Source organism: Hippopotamus amphibius, chromosome 17, assembly GCF_030028045.1.
Source record: "Hippopotamus amphibius kiboko isolate mHipAmp2 chromosome 17, mHipAmp2.hap2, whole genome shotgun sequence".
Lineage (NCBI taxonomy): Eukaryota > Metazoa > Chordata > Mammalia > Artiodactyla > Hippopotamidae > Hippopotamus > Hippopotamus amphibius.
This window is the reverse complement of record NC_080202.1, coordinates 2,266,337-2,289,656: the sequence shown is the minus strand read 5'-3', so window position 1 is coordinate 2,289,656 and position 23,320 is coordinate 2,266,337. Positions and strand designations below refer to the sequence as shown.

General features: G+C 40.3%; 1 protein-coding gene across 17 annotated transcripts in view; it reads left to right on the top strand.

The window, feature by feature from the left end:
- NCOR1 (nuclear receptor corepressor 1) overlaps nucleotides 1-23,320 on the top strand; it is a 149,989-nt gene that overhangs the window by 94,058 nt on the left and 32,611 nt on the right. For 13 of the 17 annotated variants that reach the window (XM_057717049.1, XM_057717053.1, XM_057717052.1 and 10 more), the window contains 5 exons: nucleotides 2,689-3,241; nucleotides 5,491-5,620; nucleotides 8,642-8,837; nucleotides 13,523-13,696; nucleotides 14,454-14,614. In XM_057717049.1, the coding sequence (XP_057573032.1) occupies nucleotides 2,689-3,241; nucleotides 5,491-5,620; nucleotides 8,642-8,837; nucleotides 13,523-13,696; nucleotides 14,454-14,614 (1,214 nt within the window). The remainder of the gene's footprint in view (nucleotides 1-2,688; nucleotides 3,242-5,490; nucleotides 5,621-8,641; nucleotides 8,838-13,522; nucleotides 13,697-14,453; nucleotides 14,615-23,320) is intronic. The other 4 variants (XM_057717065.1, XM_057717061.1, XM_057717056.1 and 1 more) reach the window with 3 other exon arrangements.

The window sequence follows — 23,320 nt, the reverse complement described above, 5'->3', positions numbered from 1 at the left end:
AGTATCTAGAGAGGCAAGTCTCTCTCACGCTAGTACTTTTTCTAATTTTCTTGGATTTTCTCAGGGACTTATTTTTTCCTATAAATTATAGATTGGTCTATCTAGTTTAAGAAATCTTTCTTACCATTGGGATTCTCATTGGAATATATTTTTAATTTTAGGGAGATTTAAAGTTTTATGTTTTCTTGTAGTCTGTTTTAAGAAAAGAATCGAAAACTTAATGTTGAAGTGAACATCTCTGTGTAACTATTTATAGCAGTGTCAAGTTGGAAGTAGCCCAAGGATCCACTAATAGAGGAAAGGTGAAGTAAATTTAAAGACACATTCACAGCCATTCATTCACTCCTCCTCCCCCTCCCCTCCCCCTCCCCTCCTCCTCCCCCTCCCCTCCTCCTCCTCCATCTCCTCCATTTATTTATTGGCCGCATTGGGTCTTTGTTGCTAGCTCGGGCTTTCTGTAGTTGCGACAAGTGGGGGCTACTCTTCATTGTGGTGCATGGGACTTCTCATTGTGGTGGTTTTTCTTGTGGAACTTGGGCTCTAGGTACCAGGCTTCAGTAGTTAAAGCTTGCAGGCTCAGTAGTTGTGGCACATGGGCTTAGCTGGTTCTTGGCATGTGGAATCTTCCTGGACCAGGGATCAAACTTGTGTCCCCCGCATTGGCAGGCGGATTTGTAACTACTGCGCCACCAGGGAAGCCCCCCATTCACTTCTTACTTCAGCAGATGTTTGAGTCTGCTCTGTGCCAGGCACTTGTGCTTGTCTCTAGGACTTAAATGATAAGCAAAATGTGATCCTTGCCCTTATGGTGTTTACAGCCTAGTGGGAGCAACAGCCAGGAATCAAATAATTGTGAATAAATGTAAAACTGTAACTGTGATCAGTACGTGTGCTGTAAGACCCATAGAAGCAAAATTCAACTTCGTTAAGGAAATGATAGAAGGCTTTTTTGAGGCATGTGGTATTTGATCTACTATCCATAGCGGGGAAAGTAGGTGAAAGCCATTCAGAATGTATGAAGTCTATGGTAGGGGGTGCATGGGCACTCATAGAGCTGAAAGCAGGCCAATGATACGGGACACAGAGAACGCAGGGCTCGGATGAGGCTAGAGGCTTGCAGCAGGCTGCGGCAGGGGTTTGGGACTTATCCTGGGAGCAGCGAGATTCCCGGGGGTGTTCTAAGAGGGAGGGAGGGAGAGAGAGTGCAAGTGAGTTTTGTTAAGATTTTACTTTTAAACTCACTCTGGATTTGTTGTAGAGAATGGTCTGCAGTGGTGGTCACAAGTGTCAGTTTTGGAATTGAGTGGCACTTGTGAAGTTGAACAGAAATGGCTGGATTTGAGGGATATTTTTAGAGAGAAAATCTGTGAGACTCATGGAGGCAGGATATGGGGATAAATAAGAGGAGTGGTTAAAAGATGACTACTAGGTCCTGGTTTGTGTGTTGGATACTAAACACCAGAAAAGAACTTGATTTGGGACTTGGGAGAGTTGAATACCTGTCCAGAATAGGACATAGTGAATTTGTGATTCCTTTGAGATATCTAGGTAAAGATGTCAAAGAGCATTAAAAGTATATTTATGAAATGGTGCAGACAGTGGGAAAGACCAGTGTTACAATGTTAAATAAAAAATCTGTGTAATATTGTTCTAGAGCTTTGCTATCCGGTGTGGTAGCCACTAGACGCACATGTGTGTGGCTATTGCGTTCTTGAAATGTGAGTGCAGTCTTCGCTCTGTCTGAGGATCCTGCAGTTCAACCAGCTGTGGGTCGAGAATATACAGAAAACAATTCCAGAAAGTTCCTCAAAGCAAAATTGCACAGTGGCAACTATTTACATTGTATTTACAGCTATTTGCACAGCATTTGTGTTGTATTAGGTATTGTAAGTGATCTAGAGACGATTTAAACTATATGGGAGGAGGTGCATACGTTATATGCATATACTACTCCGTTTTATATAAGGGACTTGAGCACCCGTGCATTTTGCTATCTGTGGTGGGGACGTGGGGGTTGTCCTGGAATCAGTCCCCTGCAGACACCAAGGGACAACTCTAGTCCAAGTTGAGATGGGCTGAAAATGTGAAATATAATCAGCTTTTGAAGACTTAGTACCAAAAAAGGTAAAATATCTTATTACTAGGTTTCAGTATTGGGTACATTTAAAATGATAACATTTGGCACATATTGGGTTAAATAAAATACATTGCTGAAGCTAATTTTATCTGTCTTTTTACTTTTTTAACATGATCACCAGAAAAATTAAAATTAGAGATGTAATTCCATTATGTTCCTATTGGACAGTGCTGTTCTAGTGTTAGCTCTCCTGGGTGAAAAGAAAAGCCTGGAAACAGGCTGTTAGAAATAAACCAGAATGTTATCATTTATGGGAATGTTTTTTGTTTAGTTTTGTTTTTCTATCTTTCTCTGTTTTTCAAATTTCATATGAATTATTTTTAGACATTAAAAGCTTTTATGCTTTCAATTTCCGAAGGCCAAGACAATTTGATCTTTCCCTTTCCTACTCTACTTATGAAAAAACTTTAGTTTTCCCAATGGCTGTAATACTTCAATGAGGTCATCAAAGGAGGATAGTTCTTCCTAAACAAGTACTTTCAAGCATGGCTTCTGTCACCACCTGACACGTGTTCATTATCAGATTTTTATGCCGTATCATTATCTTTAAGGTGCTGAAAATAGTTCTGATACAGAAAGTGCTCCTTCTCCTTCACCAGTTGAAGCTGTCAAGCCCGGCGAAGACAGCACTGAAAACGCGCCTCCTCGAGGGACCGCTGAGCCCGCGGCCGAGCTGGAGGCCACCCCCGGCACCGTGCCCAGGGCCTCTCCCTCGCCGGCAGTTTCGAGCACAAAAGCAGCCGAGGGGGACCGTGGGGAGACCCAGGCGAGCGACAGCGCAGCAGTGGACCCAGCAGAGCCGATGGACGTGGAGCACGAGGCGTGCGGGGCTGAAGACACTGCCGCTCTTGACCTCCCCTCGGTTGCCGAGGCCGATGCTGTGGATGCTGACACGCGGGCGCCGGAAAGCAGTCCATCCAGAGTCGAAGGGGACCCCAAAGACAGAGACCTGGAGGGAAGCGGCGAGAAGCCGGAGCCCGGAGACGACGCCCTGGGGGCAGCGCAGCAGATGAGCGCCCCAAGGCCTGAGCCCCCTTCCGACCACGACTCCAGCGCCACGTGCAGTGCCGACGAGGACGTGGACGGGGAGCTGGAGAGGCAGCGGTGAGGCTCCCTCCTTGACCTCCTCCTGCTCTTTACTCTGTGGTTGCAGACTGGACCCCAGGGTGGTGCTGGCTGCCGAGGTTGCTGCTGTGTAAGGACTGCAAGTGAGAGAGTCTGTCTGCTTTCAGTGTGGGGTGCTGATGCTGTTCACCTGGTCAAGTAACCAGAAGGGACTGCGTGGTCATTACTCCTTAATGAAAACAGTTTTAATTTCTTCCTACATCAGTTGTTACGTGCGTTCCATCTGAGAGCAGGGAAGGGGTGTCGTGGTGAAGGTGGAGGCAGGGGCGGGGCGGCGCCAGCTCCAACTTTGCTCTCAGACTGAGTGGCCTCAAATCAAGGCCTGCAGTGCCCGCGTGTGAGATGTGAGAGATGCTGAGGGTGAAGATGGAAACTGGAATGAAAGTGTGTTAGAGAGCGAAATCTAGATTCAAGTTAGTGGTAATTATAATGACCGCTTTTTTCTATCAGTTAAAACTGTAGGTTATTCATGCTTGTAATTTAAAATATCAGGTATATAATGCAAATTAATTTATAAATACTTTTAGTCAAATCAATATGAAAATGTAATCTTTATGGTTTTTATAAAAATTACTGTAAAAACATATATTTTGCAAAAGTAGGTACTACCTTCTTTAATATATTTAATTTCCTGTGTGTTTCCTTTTCCTTGAAAGAAATGGAATCACCTAGAATCACAGTAGAATGTTGGATTGGTGCAAATTCTAGAATGAATTAGACTAAAATGTCATTTACCCAGAAACCCAATTCAGCTCTTTTGTTTTGTTTTGTTTGTTTGTTTGTTTTCCCCTTTTTAATAAGAAAGAGGCTCTCAGGAGACAGCCAGATTCTGCTCAGAGCTCAGCTTACATACTGTGTCCTGGTGTCACTGTGCTCTCAGTCCATATCCAGTGTATTGTGCATCTTATATATTCTAGAATGAGACCTGGTGCTAGAATAATACTGAGGATAACAGTGATGGTTTCTCCAAGGAGATTTTTATATGTAGATGCTAGAATTTTTTTTTAAGCTGTTTATTGGAGTATAACTGCTTTACATTGCTGTGCCAGTTTTTGCTAGAGTTTTAATCAACAAGAATTGAGATAATATAGGGCTCCTACTTAACCACTGGATTTTCAGAAAATTGAAGATTCTGTACTCTTTTTTTCTCATGTCATAGTAATCTACATTTTAACTGTCCCAGGCTTTAGAGTAAACATAAATGGATTCAAACTGTGTGTTCCCTTTTAAGCATGCTTTATTGAAATATCTCATCTGAAATGAGAGTTATCTGTGTTTTGCACTGTTGGTTTCAGTAACTCATTTATAAATTTATAAATGAAGGAAAAATTAGGATGGCAGTAATCTTAAAGGAGAGGGGCATCCTGAGAGATGGCCGTGACAGTAGTTCTGAAATCCCTTATAATATGCGGTGTCTCTGGATGATACTCTAAAGTTTACTTCACTTCCAAACTATCAAAATAACACTTTCAGTTGTCTATATCTTTAGTATTATCTTTATTCTTTGTGTAAGATGTAAATTGTTTTCTTTTACACATTCTAATTTTCTTACCAATTTATATCTTTTAAAATGTTCATCTTTCCCCAGTAACTGACAACACTGGGAAATGTGATGGAGTCTGTAAGGTGTTCATATAATTTCCCCATTTCCTATGTTGGGCATCCTAAACTCAAGTGTAGGTCCTGGAAATGAGTGCAGTGTGAGAGGGTAGGGGTGTGAATGGGGAGCACGGGCTGGAGGGGAGGGGCAGCCCTGCAGGTTCAGCAGGGAGTGCTGCCTCTGTGGTGCAGTTCTTCTTCCCGTTTGTTCATGAGAAACCAGGAGTCTGGAATTTTGAGTGAAATTCTTGGTTTTAAAATGGTGGTGCTTTATTCAAATGTTTTAAAAAATACTCTGTAATCCTAGTAAAACATTCTGTAACAGGTAACATAGTTTGTAACCTATGTTAATGGTAAAATCAGACCTAACATTTTATAATGGCACTTGTTCAGACTGCTCTGTTGCTTAGTTGCAGGTGATTAAATTCAGATAAATTTCAATCTATAAATCAGTGTTAGGTTTCTTTACCTGGAAAATTAGCATTTTAGGTTTTTTCCCTTACTGTTCAAATATGTAAGGTTAATGTGATCGTGTGTGTGTACGTGTTAACTTAGAAGGGATTATGGTGATTGTATGTTTAGTCTTAAATAAGAATATATTAACTTATCTTTTTAAATTGCATTTGCAGAATGTTTCCTATGGATTCAAAGCCTTCATTGTTAAACCCCACTGGATCTATACTGGTCTCATCCCCAATCAAACCAAATCCACTGGACCTGCCACAGCTTCAGCATCGAGCTGCAGTCATCCCACCAATGGTAAGTTTTCACCGTAAGAAAAGTAGAGTGGAAAACAAAGACCTTTAGAGACATTTCTTCTCTTCTTTAATCAGTGCTTGATTTAAAAAAAAAACAAAACTGTGGTTAAAAATCACATAACATGAAATTTGCCATCTTTAACTTTATTTATTTATTTATTTATTGGCTATGTTGGGTCTTCATTGCTGCGCAAGGGCTTTTTCTAGTTGTGGTGAGTGGAGGCTACACTTTGTTGTGGTGCACAGCCTTCTCATTGCAGTGGCTTGTCTTGTTGTGGAGCACGGGCTCTAGGCATGCAGGCTTCAGTAGTTGTGGCTCGTGGGCTCTAAAGCACAGGCTCAGTAGTTGTGGTGCATGGGCTTAGTTGCTCCACAGCATGTGGGATCTTCCCAGCCCAGGGCTCCAACCTGTGTCCCCTGCATTGGCAGGCAGGTTCTTAACCGCTGAGCCACCAGGGAAAGCCCATCTAACTCTTTTTAAGTCTACACTTCAGTAGGGTTAAGTATATCCATTAAACCATCACTCTCCTTCTTCTCTTTCCCCAGCCCCTGGTAACCACCTTTGTACTTACTATTTTATGAATTTGGCTACCTATATAAGCAGACCCATGCAGTATTGGGTTGGCCAGAAAGTTTGTTTGGTATTTTCCATAGCATCTTTTTTTTTTAATGAATGAATTAATTAATTGACTGCATTGGGTCTTCGTTGCTGCACACAGGCTTTCTCTAGTTGCGGCGAGCAGGGGCTGCTCTTCGCTGTGGTGCGCGGGCTTCTCGTTGCTGTGGCTTGTCTTGCTGTTGAGCACGGGCTGTAGGCAGTGAGCTCAATAGTTGTGGCCCACAAGCTCTAGGCACACGGGCTCAGTAGTTGTGGCATGTGGGCTCAGTAGATGTGGCTCGAGAGCTCAGGCTCAGTAGTTGTAGCGCATGGCCTTGGTTGCTCTGCGGCATGGAATCTTCCCAGACCAGGGCTTGAACGTGTCTCTCCTGCACTGGCAGGCCGATTCTTAACTGCTACGCCACCAGGGAAGTCCCTTTAAAGCATCGTATGGAAAAACCTGGATGAATTTTTTGGCCAACCCAGTATTTGCTTTTTTGTGGCTGGTTTATTTCACTCATCATAAGGTCCCCAAGATTAATACATGTTGTAGCACATGTCAGATTCTCCTTCCATTTTAAGACCACATTTTATTTATCCATTCATCTGTTGGATGTATTGCTTTTTCAAATGGACCCATTGTGACAATTGATTAAAGTAGTCATTTCCAATTAAGGAAAAAAGAGAAATGTAGTGCTCTCACCATAAATGTTAGTAAGTTTTATGTTTGTTTTGTTTTGCTGTAAGACAGTAGTAGAATAAATATACAACTAGTTTTTGAATATTTAGAATATTTTATAGAGGTTATTATAAAGTGTAATAAATTTACTTTAGTGTACAGTTCTAAATCTAGTTTTATTTACATTTTACCTTATTAATCTCTATGAGTTTGACTCCCCTTTGAACCTGAGTTTCAGTCTTGGGTATTGATCTTTTACCTAGTTATGTTCTAGCTCTTGCTTTATTTCAGAGGATAAAAATTTGTTTCCTGTCTCACATGACAGTATGCAAATATTAAGTGTGTGCTTATAATAAATAGGCTCACCAAAAACGTCAGGAAATATGTGTTCATTGATATACCCAAATGGATCTTTATTGAGTGTCTGCCCAGTTCAAGATAACATTTTTAATACTGTGGGGGATATCATAGTCTCTGACTACAGAAAATTTAGAGATTGGTCTTGATAATAAGACATAGAAAAAAATCATAACAGCAATTTAAAAGAATTATAATGTGATGCTCTGTTAGGTTGCAAAATATATGATGGGTGATTCAGAGGAAGGAGAGCTTCCTTCTTAAGGATTGACACTTAAAGACTCCATGTAGGAAATGATGTTTTGGTTGGACCAAAGCAGTTCATTTCGCTTCATAGCAAAAGGAGAAAAAGTCACGTTACATATAAGCTTACATATAAGCTTACATATAAGCCAGAGCCAAAGGCAGGACAGTTGTGTGTGTTACGGGTGCAGTGAAAAATTCCACTTACAGCAGTGGAGAAAGCTCTGCAAGTCTTCCGATGACAGGGTCTAAAAGAGTCAGATCTCTGCTATTCCCAAGACTCTTGTGTTCTTGAAGTGATGGACTGTGTTAGGGGCTGTTTACTTAGTTTTGGACAAAGCAGCTTGGGTTCTTCATGAAGTGGGAGAGACAGAAAACAAACAGAGAAAGCAGGCATCTCATTTCCAGTTGTGGCAAGTGCTGTGTACTGTGGAAGGGGGGACAGGCTGGGAGGAGAAGGAAGCTGGGGGGCGAGGGGGCGGGTTGCAGTGTGCTGTTGGATGGTTAGGGACCGCCTGTCTGAAGAGAATTGATGTGTTAATGCTTTGGTTGTGGGAGGAGAGGAGACGGAGTCCAGGGTGGCGCCAGGTTTCTGGCTTAAGGTGCTGAGGTTCTCTTTTGTGAGATGGAGATCACTGTAGGAGAAGCATTGAGTTTAGCAAATGAAAAGTTCTGTTTTGAATGTAAGTTTTGAGGTGCTTTGAGATACCCAAGTGGAGTTGTTAGGTAGGCAGTTTTGTGAGTGTGGAACTTAGAGGAAAATAACTTAGAAATAGAAGTTTATGAGCCATGAATGTTTAGGTGACATTTAAATCCACAGAAGTGGGTTTGAGCACCTGTGAGAGGACAGAGGAGGGTGGGACCCAGGCCTGAGCCACTAGGGATTCAACATCGTGGGTTAAAAGCAGTTGGAAATATTGTGGTTTCTGTTTTTGATTTTTCTTACCCCAACTTTGGGATTTATCTTGTGTTCAGATCTGAAAGTAATTGTTTGGTATTTTAAGCTTTGTGCTTGAAGATTCCTTGATTAAAAAATGGTAAAACCACTTCAAGCAGTCATGTTACAGAAATGAGCATTACTTGCCACAGATGGTAATTCATGTTCTGTTGGTCCTTGGCACATTGAGGTGTTTTTCTTCCTGTAGGTCTCCTGCACCCCCTGTAACATACCGATTGGGACTCCCGTGAGCGGCTACGCCCTCTACCAGCGACACATCAAAGCCATGCACGAGTCCGCACTTCTGGAGGAGCAGCGGCAGAGGCAGGAGCAGGGGGACCTGGAGTGCAGGAGCTCCCCGAGCCCGTGTGGCGCCTCCAGGAGCCCGAGCAGAGAGTGGGAAGGTAGGCGGCGCTGCCACCACAGAGAGCCGTGCTGGCGGGAAACACAGCTGTGTGTCAGAACAGTGTCCTTAGCACTTTGTAGCTTATGGCGCTGGTCCCTCCTAGATAAAATTCCTTTACATTGAGCTCGGTTAGACTAAGGAACGTCAGTATTACTGAATACTAAAGGGTGGCGGTAACATTTTCAGCAGATGTCTTGTTAATGTGAATTTTCTGTTATTCACCTTAATGCCTGATGACTGTATAAAAGACATGCTTTATGCTGCATTCATCTGAGTTTTCAGAGTGAGAATTGTCCTGTCCTCCAAGCAAATCAGAGTAATATTCTAAATCCCTGATATGACAGGGGACAACTTTGTGTAGCACATAGCCAGTCAGACCTTGGCTTACCGCTCGCTCTGGCCGTGGGCAGGCCACGTGACCGTCTTAGCTTTAGTTTTCTCATCTGTAAAGTGCAAATGATATATCTGTTTAATCTAGCTATATCTCTGCCTTGCCGGGATTACAGCCTGTAGGAAAGAATGAGCATTCAGCATTGTTTTATAACACATGGCTCAGCGTCACTTTATATGCCGTATAATAAGTAATAGTGGTGTATTCATATGTGCGTAGTGTCACAGGTACAGTGAAGGTACTGTTGTTGTTGTATGTCACTCTTGTTATTTCAAGTGATGGGTTTGAGTTCTGCATGCTCGTTTTAGTTGGTGCATGATACACTTAGGTTTCTTTTAAAAAAGAAAGGGAGCGATTTCTAAATTTTAATAAATTCTGGCATGGCTAGAAAATGGTACATGTATTCTGGTTGATAATAACTTATGGACTATCTAGTATAATACGCTTAGAATATAAGACTGGTAAAGTCTTCTTCAATTACGGTTTCATTTTTTGTAATGATCCAGAAGACTGCTTGTAGTACTGTATATAGATAAAGAGTTATTAGCTGTGGAGCGCCATGCACTTCAAGGGCTGTTTTGTATAAAAGAGGAGCCATGCAGCGTAACTGATCCTGCGGACTCCCCGCCCCCACACCAGTAATGACCTGCTAATTACATGACAGGCTGAACCTCTTACGTTAGAGTTTTACGTATAAGACTGTCAGTGTTTTAAATATAAATCTTACGCTATTAAAAATGTGAACCAGAGTGATTAATACCCACCAGGGCTGTGTGTATAATAGGTGCTAAATGAGTATTTCTTGAATGAAGGTAAAAAAAAAAAACCATTGTTAACTTCTGGACTTTTAGTATATTGCTGCTAGAGAATCCTTAGTTGCTAACTCAGTGATTAACATAATGTATACTTAGTAATTACGTGTTAAAGTAATGATTTAAATGAAGTAGGATAAAAATGAGCTTAGCAGAAATGCTTGTCTTTTGAGCATTCCAGTTATAAGAAAATCTGTCATTATGAGAATGATAAATTACAGAATAATTCAGAAGTCTTTTGATCTATTCCTTACATAAATGATTTAGAATACATTTTTTGAGGCAGAATTAAAATGTAGAAAAAATAACATTCGAAGGTATTTGCTGAACTCATGCTAAAGCTTAACATTATGCAGTTGAGAATATCTGGATCATTTTAATATGTCTATGTTATATAGTTATTTTAGGACCTCAGTTTCTTTTCTTGATCTCCTTTATGAAAGGGGTTGTATTTAGCAGCTGGAGAGACTGAACTAGGCTAGAGCCCTAAATTCTGAGGCTCCAAACTGTGAATTGCATTTCACCATGATCAGTCACGTTAATTCATGTGGTTTAGATCTGAATGGTATCCTTATTTTTAATAGTGATGCAGTGGCTTTAAAACCAGACTGTAATTATATATTTGACCAATATGGCACCTCGGTATTTGTTAATGTGACACCAGTTTGGATCAAGGTGACTCTCTACCAACTCCAACTGGGATGGTTGATTATGTTTTATCCCAAGGTTAAGCTTTATTTTACCTAACCTAGCTAGTGTATTCATCCAGTCATTTATTTAACAAGGGCCTGAAGGCTCTCCTGAATTTATAGCTATCCTGTAGTTCGCTTAAAGGATAATCTCCCAAATAACATTTATGTATTTGCAGTTAACTTGCTTGTATGTAGGATGCTTGGTACAGATGTTTTCAGTGCAGCATCATAGAGTAGTTTATAGAATGGCAAGGATGGTGAGAATGAGGGTTTGTGTATAAACCATCACCAAACTGGTATTGTCTACCTGAGGCTTTTCCCGTCATGGGCTCGCTTGGAAGGTAACAGGCACCACCTGTTGTCCAGCTGCTTGTGTTTACCTTCTCTTAATGTCAGTGAGATGGGGGGTTAAGCCTTTCCATTTGTATAAAAGCTTGAGAAACCTCAGAGAAAGATTGTTTTCATTTTCCAGTAACGTTTACACAAGTTGACTCCTACTTTAGTTGGAAACCTTTTCTCTGCAGTGAAAGAACTCAAACTTTACACATGTAGAGAAAGAGTTAGAAGTGAAGTTCTAATGCAGGGTTTAACAACATCTATCCAGTCAAAATAAGAGTGAATGCTTCTGTGCAGCTGAATCTAGTTTATTTTGTTGTTGTTTCTTAATTTTTTCAGCTGAGTACGTGATGATATAAATAGCTGTATTTAGAACAATCTAAGTTTTCATTTTCTTTAACACTATTATGACAGTGTCGCATGATTATAAACTTAATGGAAATGGTAAAACAATCAGACACAAAATACACATAATGCACTCTCATGTTGAATTCTCTAGAAAGGGAAAAGTGATTTTCTTTTGAAGTTGGTTTATTTCATAAATCTGCACAGTATTAGGACACTTAATAATCTAATTCATTATATTAATCCTTCACAGAAGGATTGGGTAACATCATCTTGACAGTTACCCCAGAGGCATCTGAAATTTCTAAACCCAGTGCTCAGAGAGACACCATTGCACTCAGGATGGTTTAGAGCTCAGGGCCAGGAATTGCACTGCTTTCGAAAAATCTCCAACCTTGGTTGGGAGGTTAGGTATGATTCTTTGGAACCTCAGTTTCCTTCTCTGTCAAATGATGTTATTGACCTCATTAGTCATGAGGTCTAAATGAGATGCTTCTGTAATCACAGGGCTCTGCCCATAGTACAGATTCCCATTAGCTGACATTACAGCCATTGTTTCTGGATTTTAAAAATATCTTAATTAACTAAAGAACATTTTAATTGTGCTAATGAATCTCTGTTTGAAGCCAGTCACAAAACTTCCACCTCATAGTGAAATGCTAGAGACCCTCTCTTTAGAAAGGACCTATGAGGATGCCCAGTGTTACTTACTGCAGTGCAGGAAGGAATAAAGGAGCCAAGCGAGAGGTTTAGCTGTTAAAGGGAGAAGACAAGTTATTATTCACAGGGTAAGATGATATTCACCTAGGAAGCCTCAGAGAATTAACTAAGAAGTTATTAGAGCCAGGAGGAAAGTTCAGGAAGTTTCTCAGAAAAAAATGGATTTATAGAAATCTATATCTTTCTTTCTTATATATCGGCAATAATCATATATATATATATATACACTTCCATATATATGTATTAAACAGATGGGCTTCCTCACAACAAAATATAAAATACCTATGAATAATTTTTATGAAATTATGAAAAATGACCTATATGAAAAAAAATCTAGGTTCCTCAGTTAGAAAACTCATTATAAAATGTCAAGTCTCCTGCAAATACAGGAGATAAATTTAATGCACATCGAATGAAAATTTCAGTGATATTTTGTTTGGGGAGGAAGTACTCAAAATGATTTTAAATTTAGATTTATATGGAAGAATAAGTGGATAAGACTAGGTAAGCAAAAGAATAAAAAATGAATGGGAATTTGTTCTGGCAGACATTAAAATGCCACAATTTAAAGTGGGTTACAGATGATTTTTTATTTTCTTCTTTGTGCTTTTCTTATTTTCCAACATTACAGTATGTCAATTTCACTTTTTTTAAAAAAAGGGAAAAAATTATACATTATATATATAATTATATATGTGTGTGTTTGTCTTAATATGACTGCATATCTGATGTGCCCTGTAAATGCTTCAAAAATTTTTTATACTTTATATGGAGGTAAATTATGTGGAATAATTTTCATCAGCATTATTACAGTGAAATTTATAGTTTTATAAGCTTGTGTAGCCTTTAAAAAGTTATTTTGATCTGCATCTTTTGAAATCCTTCTTCTATTTCTTGATTACATTTATTTCTCTGAATATTAAGCAGTGTGCTTCAACAGGCCAGTTATAAGAGTTGAAATCCTCAAGAGTTCTGGCCTCTAATTGAGGCCATACTTAAATTCACAGAATAGAATAGCTGGATAATCTGATGTTTTGCCTGTGGTGGTCTTTCTTGCATGTGAAAATACTCGATTCTCCTAATGAGAGGAAAGAGAAGTTGTTTGTGCTTTGATTTGAAAAAAAAAAATTGTAATTGAACTTTGGGAGATTTTATTAGGTCACAGTAATGGTGCTTACAGAGAAGATTTAGATTTAGAGGTTTTTTTTTTAACCTCTCTGTGGGTGGATTCCCCCCCCGCCCCCGCCCCCCCACCGGCCCGGGAATTTTAGACATTGATAGTAGTATATAGTTGGATCTGCCCCTGGATGGTGTGGGCTTGGTCCTTTCACACTTACTATTTTAATTTGGGGTTCTTCCCTTATTTTGATAACTTTAACTTTCATAGGAAAATCAGTCGCCTATATGCCTTATGCTGAGGTCACACGTGCTCTAGAACAGGAAGCACAGATGCACAGTACCGCAGCAAGGTCAGCATCACCGTGTAGGCTCTCTCCGAGAGAAGTCAGTAAAGCCGCGCCACAGCCCGATGTGCGTGCAGCCCGCTGTAGTGTCCCGCCAGGTAAATACCGCTCCTCTGTGCCGTGGCTGCTGGCCATCGACCCACACGTGGTGACATGGGTGGTTCACCCCCAGGACGCGTCCTTGCTGTTTCAGAATTCCTTTCTCGTTTCTCTGCATTCCATCTTCAGTTGTATTCAGTTGAGACTCACTGGGCCACTGGGAGATTTGTGTTCATACATGTATGCTGTGATGTTGACTGCCTTTTCTTTTAAGAGTACATGTACTTTGTAAAAATCTTGAGATCCAACCCCCCCTAAAAAAAAATCCAAGTGTCTGTGAGAGTCAGAATCAGTAAATGTTTCTCAAATTATGCAAGATGCAAAGAGGATGTTTAACTGGTTGTCAGTCATATCCGTATATTTTCCAGAGTTGTAATATCAGCTGTTTCTAAGAAACACCCTTTTTCTCACCTCCATTGTGAGGTCCAAAGAGTGATGGAGAGAGAGAAAAAATTACTAAAGATTGCCATTGGCAGTATGCTGAGCAGAAATAGTTTGAAACGGACATCAGCCTGAAGGCTCTGGTTTGACAGGGAGTTGAGTTAGGGTTAGGATTTCAACCTCATAGATACCATTTGTGACTTGAGTGTGGATACAGGTTTAATTTAAGTGAAAGCCATTTAAAATAGAAGTGTTGATCCTCGACTTCATCTTGCACTTATAATTTACATGTGATTGAAGAAATAATTGAGATAGGTGGAATGTTGCAAACTAGGAAATTGACTATTTTAAATAATTTTTTCTCCCTTTTAAAAGTCCTCCAGCCTGCTCCACATCAAGTGATAACTAACCTCCCTGAAGGGGTTCGGCTTCCGACAACTCGACCCACTAGGCCACCTCCTCCTCTCATCCCATCATCCAAAACCACATTGGCTTCAGAAAAACCATCTTTTATACTGGGAGGCTCCATATCACAGGTAAAAGGGCTTCTCTTCCCAATAGATTCCGTGTTGATTTTTGCTTTGGTAAAAATTTTCCCTCCTTCCCATATTAATTTGTCAGAGTCCTGATAAATAAAAATCTGTCTATTTATGGAGAGACAGTGACCTGAAAATGCAGCAATCACTTTCTCCTCCATGCCACACACAGGAAGTTTGTTTGAGTCATGTGCCCAGGTGGAGTTACGGTGGCACTCATCTGGTTTAGCTCAGGAAAGGTCCATGTGCCCTGAAGTGTAGTGTGGTGTAAATGGAGATGGAAGAGTTTCCAGTGCTAGAGCGTTTGTAAAGCCTCTAATGTTAAATTGTAGATGATTGGTAAGCGCTAGTTTACTCTGACCTTGACCTCTCTGTCTTTTAGTGTGGTCTGATTGTAATGGCTCAGTCAGGTTGACTGATGTTCACGACTGGTGACCACGCCCCCATCGGGCTTGGGGACATTTCCATGTGGCCTTTCCTAGGCGCTCTCCTCTTCTACTGCCTCGTGTGCTCTCTGTTGTCGTAGATCAGTTCTGCCTTTTCCAGAAATTCATGTAAAGGACGTCATACAGTGTGCACTCTTCTTTGTCTGTCTTTAACTTAGCATAGTGGTTTCAGGGATTCGTCCAGGTTTTTGTGTAATCAGTAGTGTCTTCATTTTTATTGCTGAATAATACTCCATTGTACGAACATACCAATTTGTTTATCCATTTTCTTGTTGATGGAAACCTGAGCTGTTTCTACTTTTAGGCTACTGTGAATAAAGCTGATATGAACGTTCTTATCCTGGGCTCTTTGTACACATGTGGTTTCATTTCTCTTGTATAGGCCCTGAGAGTGGAATGTCTGGGTGTATGTGTGATCTACTTCTTAGTTCTCCAGAGTGGCTCTACAGCGCCACTGCCACCAGCACAGTCTGAGTTCCACTGCTGTTGTCATTCTTCTTTATTTTAGTCACACTAGTAGGTATATATCATTCCACTGTGGTTTTATTCTGCATTTCCCTGGTGACAGATGATGCTGAGCACTTTTCATACACTTATTGGCCACTAGTACATCTGACTGTGAAGTGACTGTTTTTATTGGATCTTTTTGTTATTCGGTTGCAGAAGTTCTGTATACATCACAGATGAAAATCCTTTGTTTTATATATGTATATATATATTTTTTCCCTATTTGTGGCTTGTGTGTTTTGATGCGTAGAAGTTTAAAATTTTTTTTTGATAAATTTTATTTATTTATTTATTGGCTGTGTTGGGTCTTCATTGTTGCACGTGGGCTTTCTCGAGTTGCGGTGAGCAGGGGCTACTCTTCATTGTGGTGCACGGGCTCCTTATTTTGGTGGCTTCTCTTGTTGTGGAGCACGGGCTCTAGGCACGCGGACTTCAGTAGTTCTGGAACGCGGGCTCAATAGTTGTGGCTCACGGGCTCTAGAGCACAGACTCAGTAGTTGTGGCGCACAGGCTTAGCTGCTCCATGGCACGTGGGATCTTCCTGGAGCAGGGATGGAACCCATGTCCCCTGCATTGGCAGGCAGACTCTTAACCACTGCGCCACCAGAGAAGTCCCGAGAAGTCTTAAATTTTGATGAAGTCCATGTATAATTTCTTTCCCTCTCATGATTAGTTCTTTTTCTCTAAGAAATCGTTGCCTGTTTCACGCATGTGGAGATTTTCTCCCAGGTTTTCTTCTGAAAGCTGTGTAGTTTTGGCTTTTGTGTACAGTGTGAGGCCAGGATGGTCCTCATCCCTCCATGTGGATCTGCAGCCCCAGGCCTGGTTGAAAGACTTTTCTCTCTCCCACCTGATTGCTTCAGTGCTTTGTCAGAGTGACTTGACTGCATGTTTGGGTCTGTTTCTGAACACTCTGTTCTGTCCCATCCACCTACTTGCCCGTCCTTTCATCTGCACCACGGTCTTGGTTACTGTGGCTTTTTTTTTTCTACTTTTTTTTTTTTTACTGTGGCTTTTATACTAAGTCTTGAGATCATGTCGTATAAGTCCTGTAGTGCTTTTATTTCTCAAGATTGTTTTAGCTCCTCATTGTCTCTTGTATTTCCATATAAGGTATATAATCAGTTTGTCAATTACTACAAAAAATTCTGCTATGGTTTTTTGTTGGGATTGCATCAAATCTGTAGATTAATTCTTATGAAAACTGAGTCTTCTAATACATGCACATCTTCATCTTTCCATTTGTTTAGGTCTTTGATTTTTCTCAGCAGTATTTCGTAGTTTTTACTGTAGAGATTTTGTACATGTTTTGTTAGCGTTATTATTAGCTGATTTGATTATTTCTAATGTATTTTATGTTTTTATAAATGATATTTTTAAAAATTTCATTTTCTAGTTCTTTCTGGTGTGTGAAAAAAGTCGATTTTTATATCTTGACCTTAACTTCTATGACATACACTTATTGTTTCTGACAGGGTTTTTTGGTTTTTGTTTGGGCAGGGGGTACATTTCTTAGGACTTTCTCTGTACGCCTGTCATCTACAAATAAAGACAGTTTTTCTTCTTCCTTTCCAATCTTTATGCCTTTCCTTTTCCTTGTTTTATTTTATTTTATTTTTTTTAACTTTTTATTTTTTTTATTTTTTACATTAAACTACATATATTTAGAGTGTACAATTTGGTATCCCAATCTCCCATTTCATTCCCCCCCCCACCCCTCCCTGCTTTCCCCACTTGGTGTCCATATGTTTGTTCTCTACATCTGTGTCTCTATTTCTGCCTTACAAACCAGTTGATCTGTACCATTTTTCTATAGTCCGCATGTATGTGTTAATATACGATATTTGTTTTTCTCTTTCTGACTCAATTCACTCTGTATGACAGTCTCTAGGTCCATCCATGTCTCTACAAATGTCCCAGTTTCATTGCTTTTTACAGCTGAGTAATATTCCATTGTATATATGTGCCACATCTTCTTTATCCATTCATCTGTTGATGGACCTTTAGGTTGCTTCCATGTCCCGGCTATTGTAAATAGTGCTGCAGTGAACATTGGAGTGCGTGTGTCTTTTTGAATTATGGTGTTCTCTGGGTATATGCCCAGTAGTGGGATTGCTGGGTCATATGGGAGTTCTGTTTTTAGTTTTGCAAGGAACCTCTGTACTGTTTTCCATAATGGCTGTATCAATTGACATTCCCATCAGCAGTGCAAGAGCGTTCCTTTTTCTCCATACCCTCTCCAGCATTTACTGTTTGTAGATTTTCTGATGATGCCCATTCTAACCAGTGTGAGGTGATACCTCATTGTAGTTTTGATTTGCATTTCTCTAATAATTAGTGATGTTGAGCAGCTTTTCATGTGCCTGTTGGCCATCCGTATGTCTTCTTTGGAGAAATGCCTATTTAGGTCTTTTGCCCATTTTTTGATTGGGTTGCTTGTTTTTTTGATATTGAGCTGGATGAACTGTTTATATATTTTGGAGATTAAGCCTTTGTCTGTTGATTCGTTTGCAAATATTTTTTCCCATTCTGAGGGTTGTCTATTCGTCTTGCTTCTAGTTTCCTTTGCTGTGCAGAAGCTTTGAAGTTTCATGAGGTCCCACTTATTTATTTTTGTTTTTATTTCCATTATTCTAGGGGGCGAATCAAAAAAGATCTTGCTGTGATTTACGTCAAAGAGTGTTCTTCCTATGTTTTCCTCTAGGAGTTTTATCGTGTCCGGCCTTACATTTAGGTCTTTAATCCATTTGGAGTTTATTTTTGTGTATGGTGTTAGGTGTTCTAATTTCATTCTTTTACATGTAGCTGTCCAGTTTTCCCAGCACCACTTATTGAAGAGGCTACCTTTTCTCCATTGTATATCCTTGCCTCCTTTGTCATAGATTAGTTGACCGTAGTTTATCTCTGGGCTTTCAATCCTGTTCCATTGATCTATATTTCTGTTTTTGTGCCAGTACCATGCTGTCTTGATCACTGTAGCCTTGTAGTATAGCCTGAAGTCGGGAAGCCTGATTCCACCAACTCCATCTTTCCTTCTCAAGATTGCTTTGGCTCTTCGGGGTCTTTTGCGTTTCCATACAAATCGTAAAATGTCTTGTTCTAGTTCTGTGAAAGATGCCATTGGTAATTTGGTCGGGATTGCATTGAATCTGTAAATTGCTTTCGGTAATGTAGTCGTTTTCACAATGTTGATTCTTCCAATCCAAGAACATGGTATGTCCCTCCATCTGTTTGTGTCGTCTTTGATTTCTTTCAGTAGTGTCTTATAGTTTTCTGAGTACAGGTCTTTTACCTCCTTGGTTAGGTTTATTCCTAGGTATTTTATTCTTTTTGTTGCAATGGTGAATGGGATTGTTTCCTTAATTTCTCTTTGTGATCTTTCATTGTTGGTGTATAGAAATGCAAGAGATTTCTGTGTGTTAATTTTGTATCCTGCAGCTTTACCAAATTCATTGATTAGCTGAAGTAGTTTTCTGGTGGCATCTTTAGGATTTTCTATGTATAGTATCATGTCATCTGCGGGCAGTGACAGTTTGACTTCTTCTTTTCCAGTTTGGATTCCTTTTATTTCTTTTTCTTCTCTGATGGCTGTGGCAAGGACTTCCAAAACTATGTTGAATAGTAGTGGCGGGAGTGGACATCCTTGTCTTGTTCCTGATCTTAGAGGGAATGCTTCCAGTTTTTCACCATTGAGAAGGATGTTTGCTGTGGGTTTGTCACATATGGCCTTTATTATGTTGAGGTGGGTTCCCTCTGTGCCCACCTTCTGGAGAGTTTGTATCATAAATGGGTGTTGAATTTTGTCAGAAGCTTTTTCTGCATCTCTTGAGATGATCATGTGGTTTTTATCCTTCCGTTTGTTAATATGGTGTATCCCATTGATTGATTTGCGTATATTGAAGAATCCTTGCATTCCAGGGATAAACCCCACTTGATCATGGTGTATGATCCTTTGAATGTGTTGTTGGATTCTGTTGGCTAGTATTGTGTTGAGGATTTTTGCATCTAAATTCATCAGTGATACTGGTCTGTAGTTTTCTTTTTTTGTAGTATCTTTGTCTGGTTTTGCTATCAGGGTGATGGTGGCTTCATAAAATGAGTTTGGGAGTGTTCCTTCCTCTGCAATGTTTTGGAAGAGTTTGAGAAGGGTGGGTGTTAGCTCTTCTCTAAATGTTTGATAAAATGCACCTGTGAATCCATCTGGTCCTGGACTTTTGTTTGTTGAGAGATTTTTAATCACAGTTTCAATTTCATTACTTGTGATTGGTCTGTTCATATTTTCTATGTGTTCCTGATTCAGTCTTGGAAGGTTATACCTTCCTAAGAATCTGTCCATTTCATCCAGGTTGTCCATTTTATTGGCATATAGTTGCTTGTAGTAATCTCTCATGGTGCTTTTTATTTCTGCAGTGTCTATTGTAACTTCTCCTGTTTCCTTTCTAACTTTATTGATTTGAGTCCTCTCCCTCTTTTTCTTGATGAGTCTTGCTAGAGGTTTATCAATTTTATTTATCTTCTCAAAGAACCAGCTTTTAGTTTTATTGATTTTTGCTATTGTTTTCTTTGTCTCTCTTTCATTTATCTCTGCTCTGATCTTTATGATTTCTCTCCATCTACTTACTTTGGGTTTTGTTTGCTCTTCTTTCTCTAGTTTCTTTAGGTTGTAAGGTTAGATTGTTTATTTGGGGTTTTCCTTGTTTCTGAGGTAGGATTGTATGGCTATAAACTTCCCTCTTAGAAGTGCCTTTGCTGCATCCCATAGGTTTTGGATTGTTGTGTTTTCATTGTCATTTGTCTCTAGGTATTTTTTGATTTCCTCTTTGATTTCTTCAGTGATCTGTTGGTTATTTAGTCACATATTGTTTAGCATCTATGTGTTTATTTTTTTCACACTTTTTTTTCTTATAACTGATTTCTAGTCTCATAGTGTTGTGGTCAGAAAAGATGCTTGATACGATTTCAGTTTTCTTGAATTTACCAGGGCTTGATTTATGACCCAAAATGTGATCTATCCTGGAGAATGTTCCATGTGCACTTGAGAAAAATGTGTAATCTGCTGTTTTTGGATGTAATGTCCTATAGATATCTATTAAATCCAGCTGATTTATTGTGTCATTTAAAGCTTGTGTTTCCATATTAATTTTCTTTGTGGGTGATCTGTCCATTGGTGTAAGTGGGGTGTTAAAGTCCTCCACTATGGTTGTGTTACTGTCGATTTCCTCTTTCATGGTTGTTAGCATTTGCCTTATGTATTGAGGTGCTCCTATATTGGGTACATATATATTTATAATTGTTATCTCTTCTTCTTGGATTGATCCCTCGATCTTTATGTAGTGTCCTTCCTTGTCTCTTGTAACATTTTTTGTTTTAAAGTCTATTTTATCTGATATGAGTATCGCTACTCCAGCTTTCTTTTGATTTCCATTTGCATGGAATATCTTTTTCAATCCCCTCACTTTCAGTCTGTATGTGTCCCTAGGTCTGAAGTGGGTCTCTTGTAGACAGCGTATATATGGGTCTAGTTTTTGTATCCATTCAGCCAGTGTGTGTCTTTTGGTTGGTGCATTCAGTCCATTTACATTCAAGGTGATTATCAATATGTATGTTCCTATTACCATTTTCTTAATTGTACATGTTGTTGTTTCTGTAGGTCTTTTTCTTTTCTTATGTTTCCTGCTTAAAGAAGTTCCTTCAGCATTTGTTGTAAGGCTGATTTGGTGGTGCTGAAGTCTCTTAGCTGTTGCTTGTCTATAAAGCTTTTGATTTCTCCGTCAAATCTGAATGAGATCCTTGCTGGGTGGAGTATTCTTGGTTGTAGGTTCTTCCCTGTCATCACTTTAAGTATATCGTGCCACTCCCTTCTGGCTTGTAGAGTTTCTGCTGAGAAATCAGCTTTTAACCTAATGGGAGTTCCCTTGTATGTTATTTGTCGTTTTTCCCTTGTTGCTTTTAGTAACTTTTCTCTGTCTTTAATTTTTATCAGTTTGACTAGTATATGTCTTGGTGTGTTTCTCCTTGGGTTTATCCTGCCTGGGACTCTCTGTGCTTCCTGGACTTGGGTCACTATTTCCTTTCCCATGTTAGGGAAGTTTTCAACTAGAATCTCTTCCAGTATTTTCTCAGGTCCTTTCTCTCTCTCTTCTCCTTCTGGGACCCCTATAATGCGAATGTTGGTGCGTTTAACGTTGTCCCAGAGGTCTCTTAGGCTGTCTTCAGTTCTTTTCATTCTTTTTTCTTTATTCTCTTCTGCATCAGTGATGATCACCTTTCTGTCTTCCAGGTCACTTATTCGTCCTTCTGCCTCAGTTAATCTGCTATTGGTTCCTTCTAGTGTATTTTTCATTTCAGTTATTGTGTTGCATATCTCTGTTTGTTTGTTCTTTAATTCTTCTAGGTCTTTGGTAAACTTTTCTTGCAACTTTTCGATCTTTGCATCCAATCTTTTTTCCAAGTCCTGGATCATCTTCACCATCATTATTCTGAATTCTGTTTCCAGAAGCATGCCTATCTCCTCTTCATTTAGTTGTTTTTCTGGGGTTTTATCTTGTCCCTTCATGTGGTACAAAGTCTTCTGCCTTTTCATCTTCTGTGTCTTTCTGTGGCTGTGATTTTCAGTTCCGTAAGATGAAGTACTGCTGATACTGCTTGATTCTGCTGTCTGCCCTCTTGTGGAGGAAGCTGTCTAGGAGGCTCATGGTTGCTTCCTGATGGGAGGGACTGATGGTGGGTTGGGCTGGGTGGGCGGAGCTCGGTAAAACTTTAATCTGACTTGGTGGGTGGAGCTCAGTGACAGTTTAATCTGCTTGTCTGCCAATGGGTGGGGCTGTGTTCCCACCCTGGTGGTCCTTTGGCCTGAGGCGACCCAGCACTGGAGCTTACAGTCTCTTTGGTAGAGCTAATGGTGGACTCTGGAAGGGCTCACACCAATGAGCACTTCTCAGAACCCCTGCCGCCAGTGCCCCTGTCTCCTTGGTGAGCCACAGCTGCCCCCCACCTCTGCAGGCAACCCTCCAGCACCAGCAGGTAGGTCTGGTTCAGTCTCCTGTGGGGTCCCTGCTCCTTCCCCCTGGGTCCTGGTGAGCACACTTTTTTGTGTGCCCTCCAAGAGTGGAGTCTCCGTTTTCCCCAGTCCTGTGGAGGTCTTGCAGTCAAATCCCACTGGCTTTCAAAGTCTGATTCTCTGGGGATTCCTCCTCCCATTGCTGGACCCCCAGGTTAGGAAGCCTGAGGTGGGGCTCAGAACCCTCAGGACTTCTGCGGTGTAACTGTTCTCCAGCTTGTGAGTCACCCACCCAACATTTATGGGATTTGATTTTAATGCGATTGCGCCCCTCCTACCATCTCATTGCGTCTCATTGTGGCTTCTCCTTTGCCTCTGGATGTGGGGTGGTTTTTTTTTTGGTGAGTTCCAGTGTCCTTCTGTTGATGGTTGTTCAGCAGTTAGTTGTAATTCCGGTGCTCTTGCAAGAGGGAGTGAGCGCACGTCCTCCTACTCCACCATCTTGATTCTACTCTCTCCTTGTTTTATTAAACTGGTTAGGGTAGAACTTTTAGAACGTGGTTATTAGAGGCGGTGGTTAGTAGAGGTGGTGAAGAGGATGTACTTTCCTTGTTGCCCATCTTCGCGGGGAGGCATTCACTGCTTCTCTCGTAGGTGTGTTAACTACAGACTTTTCATAGGTGCCCTTCATCAGAATGGTGACATGTCAGTGTATTCTTAGTTTGCAGAGAGTTTTTCTTTTTCTCCAATTCT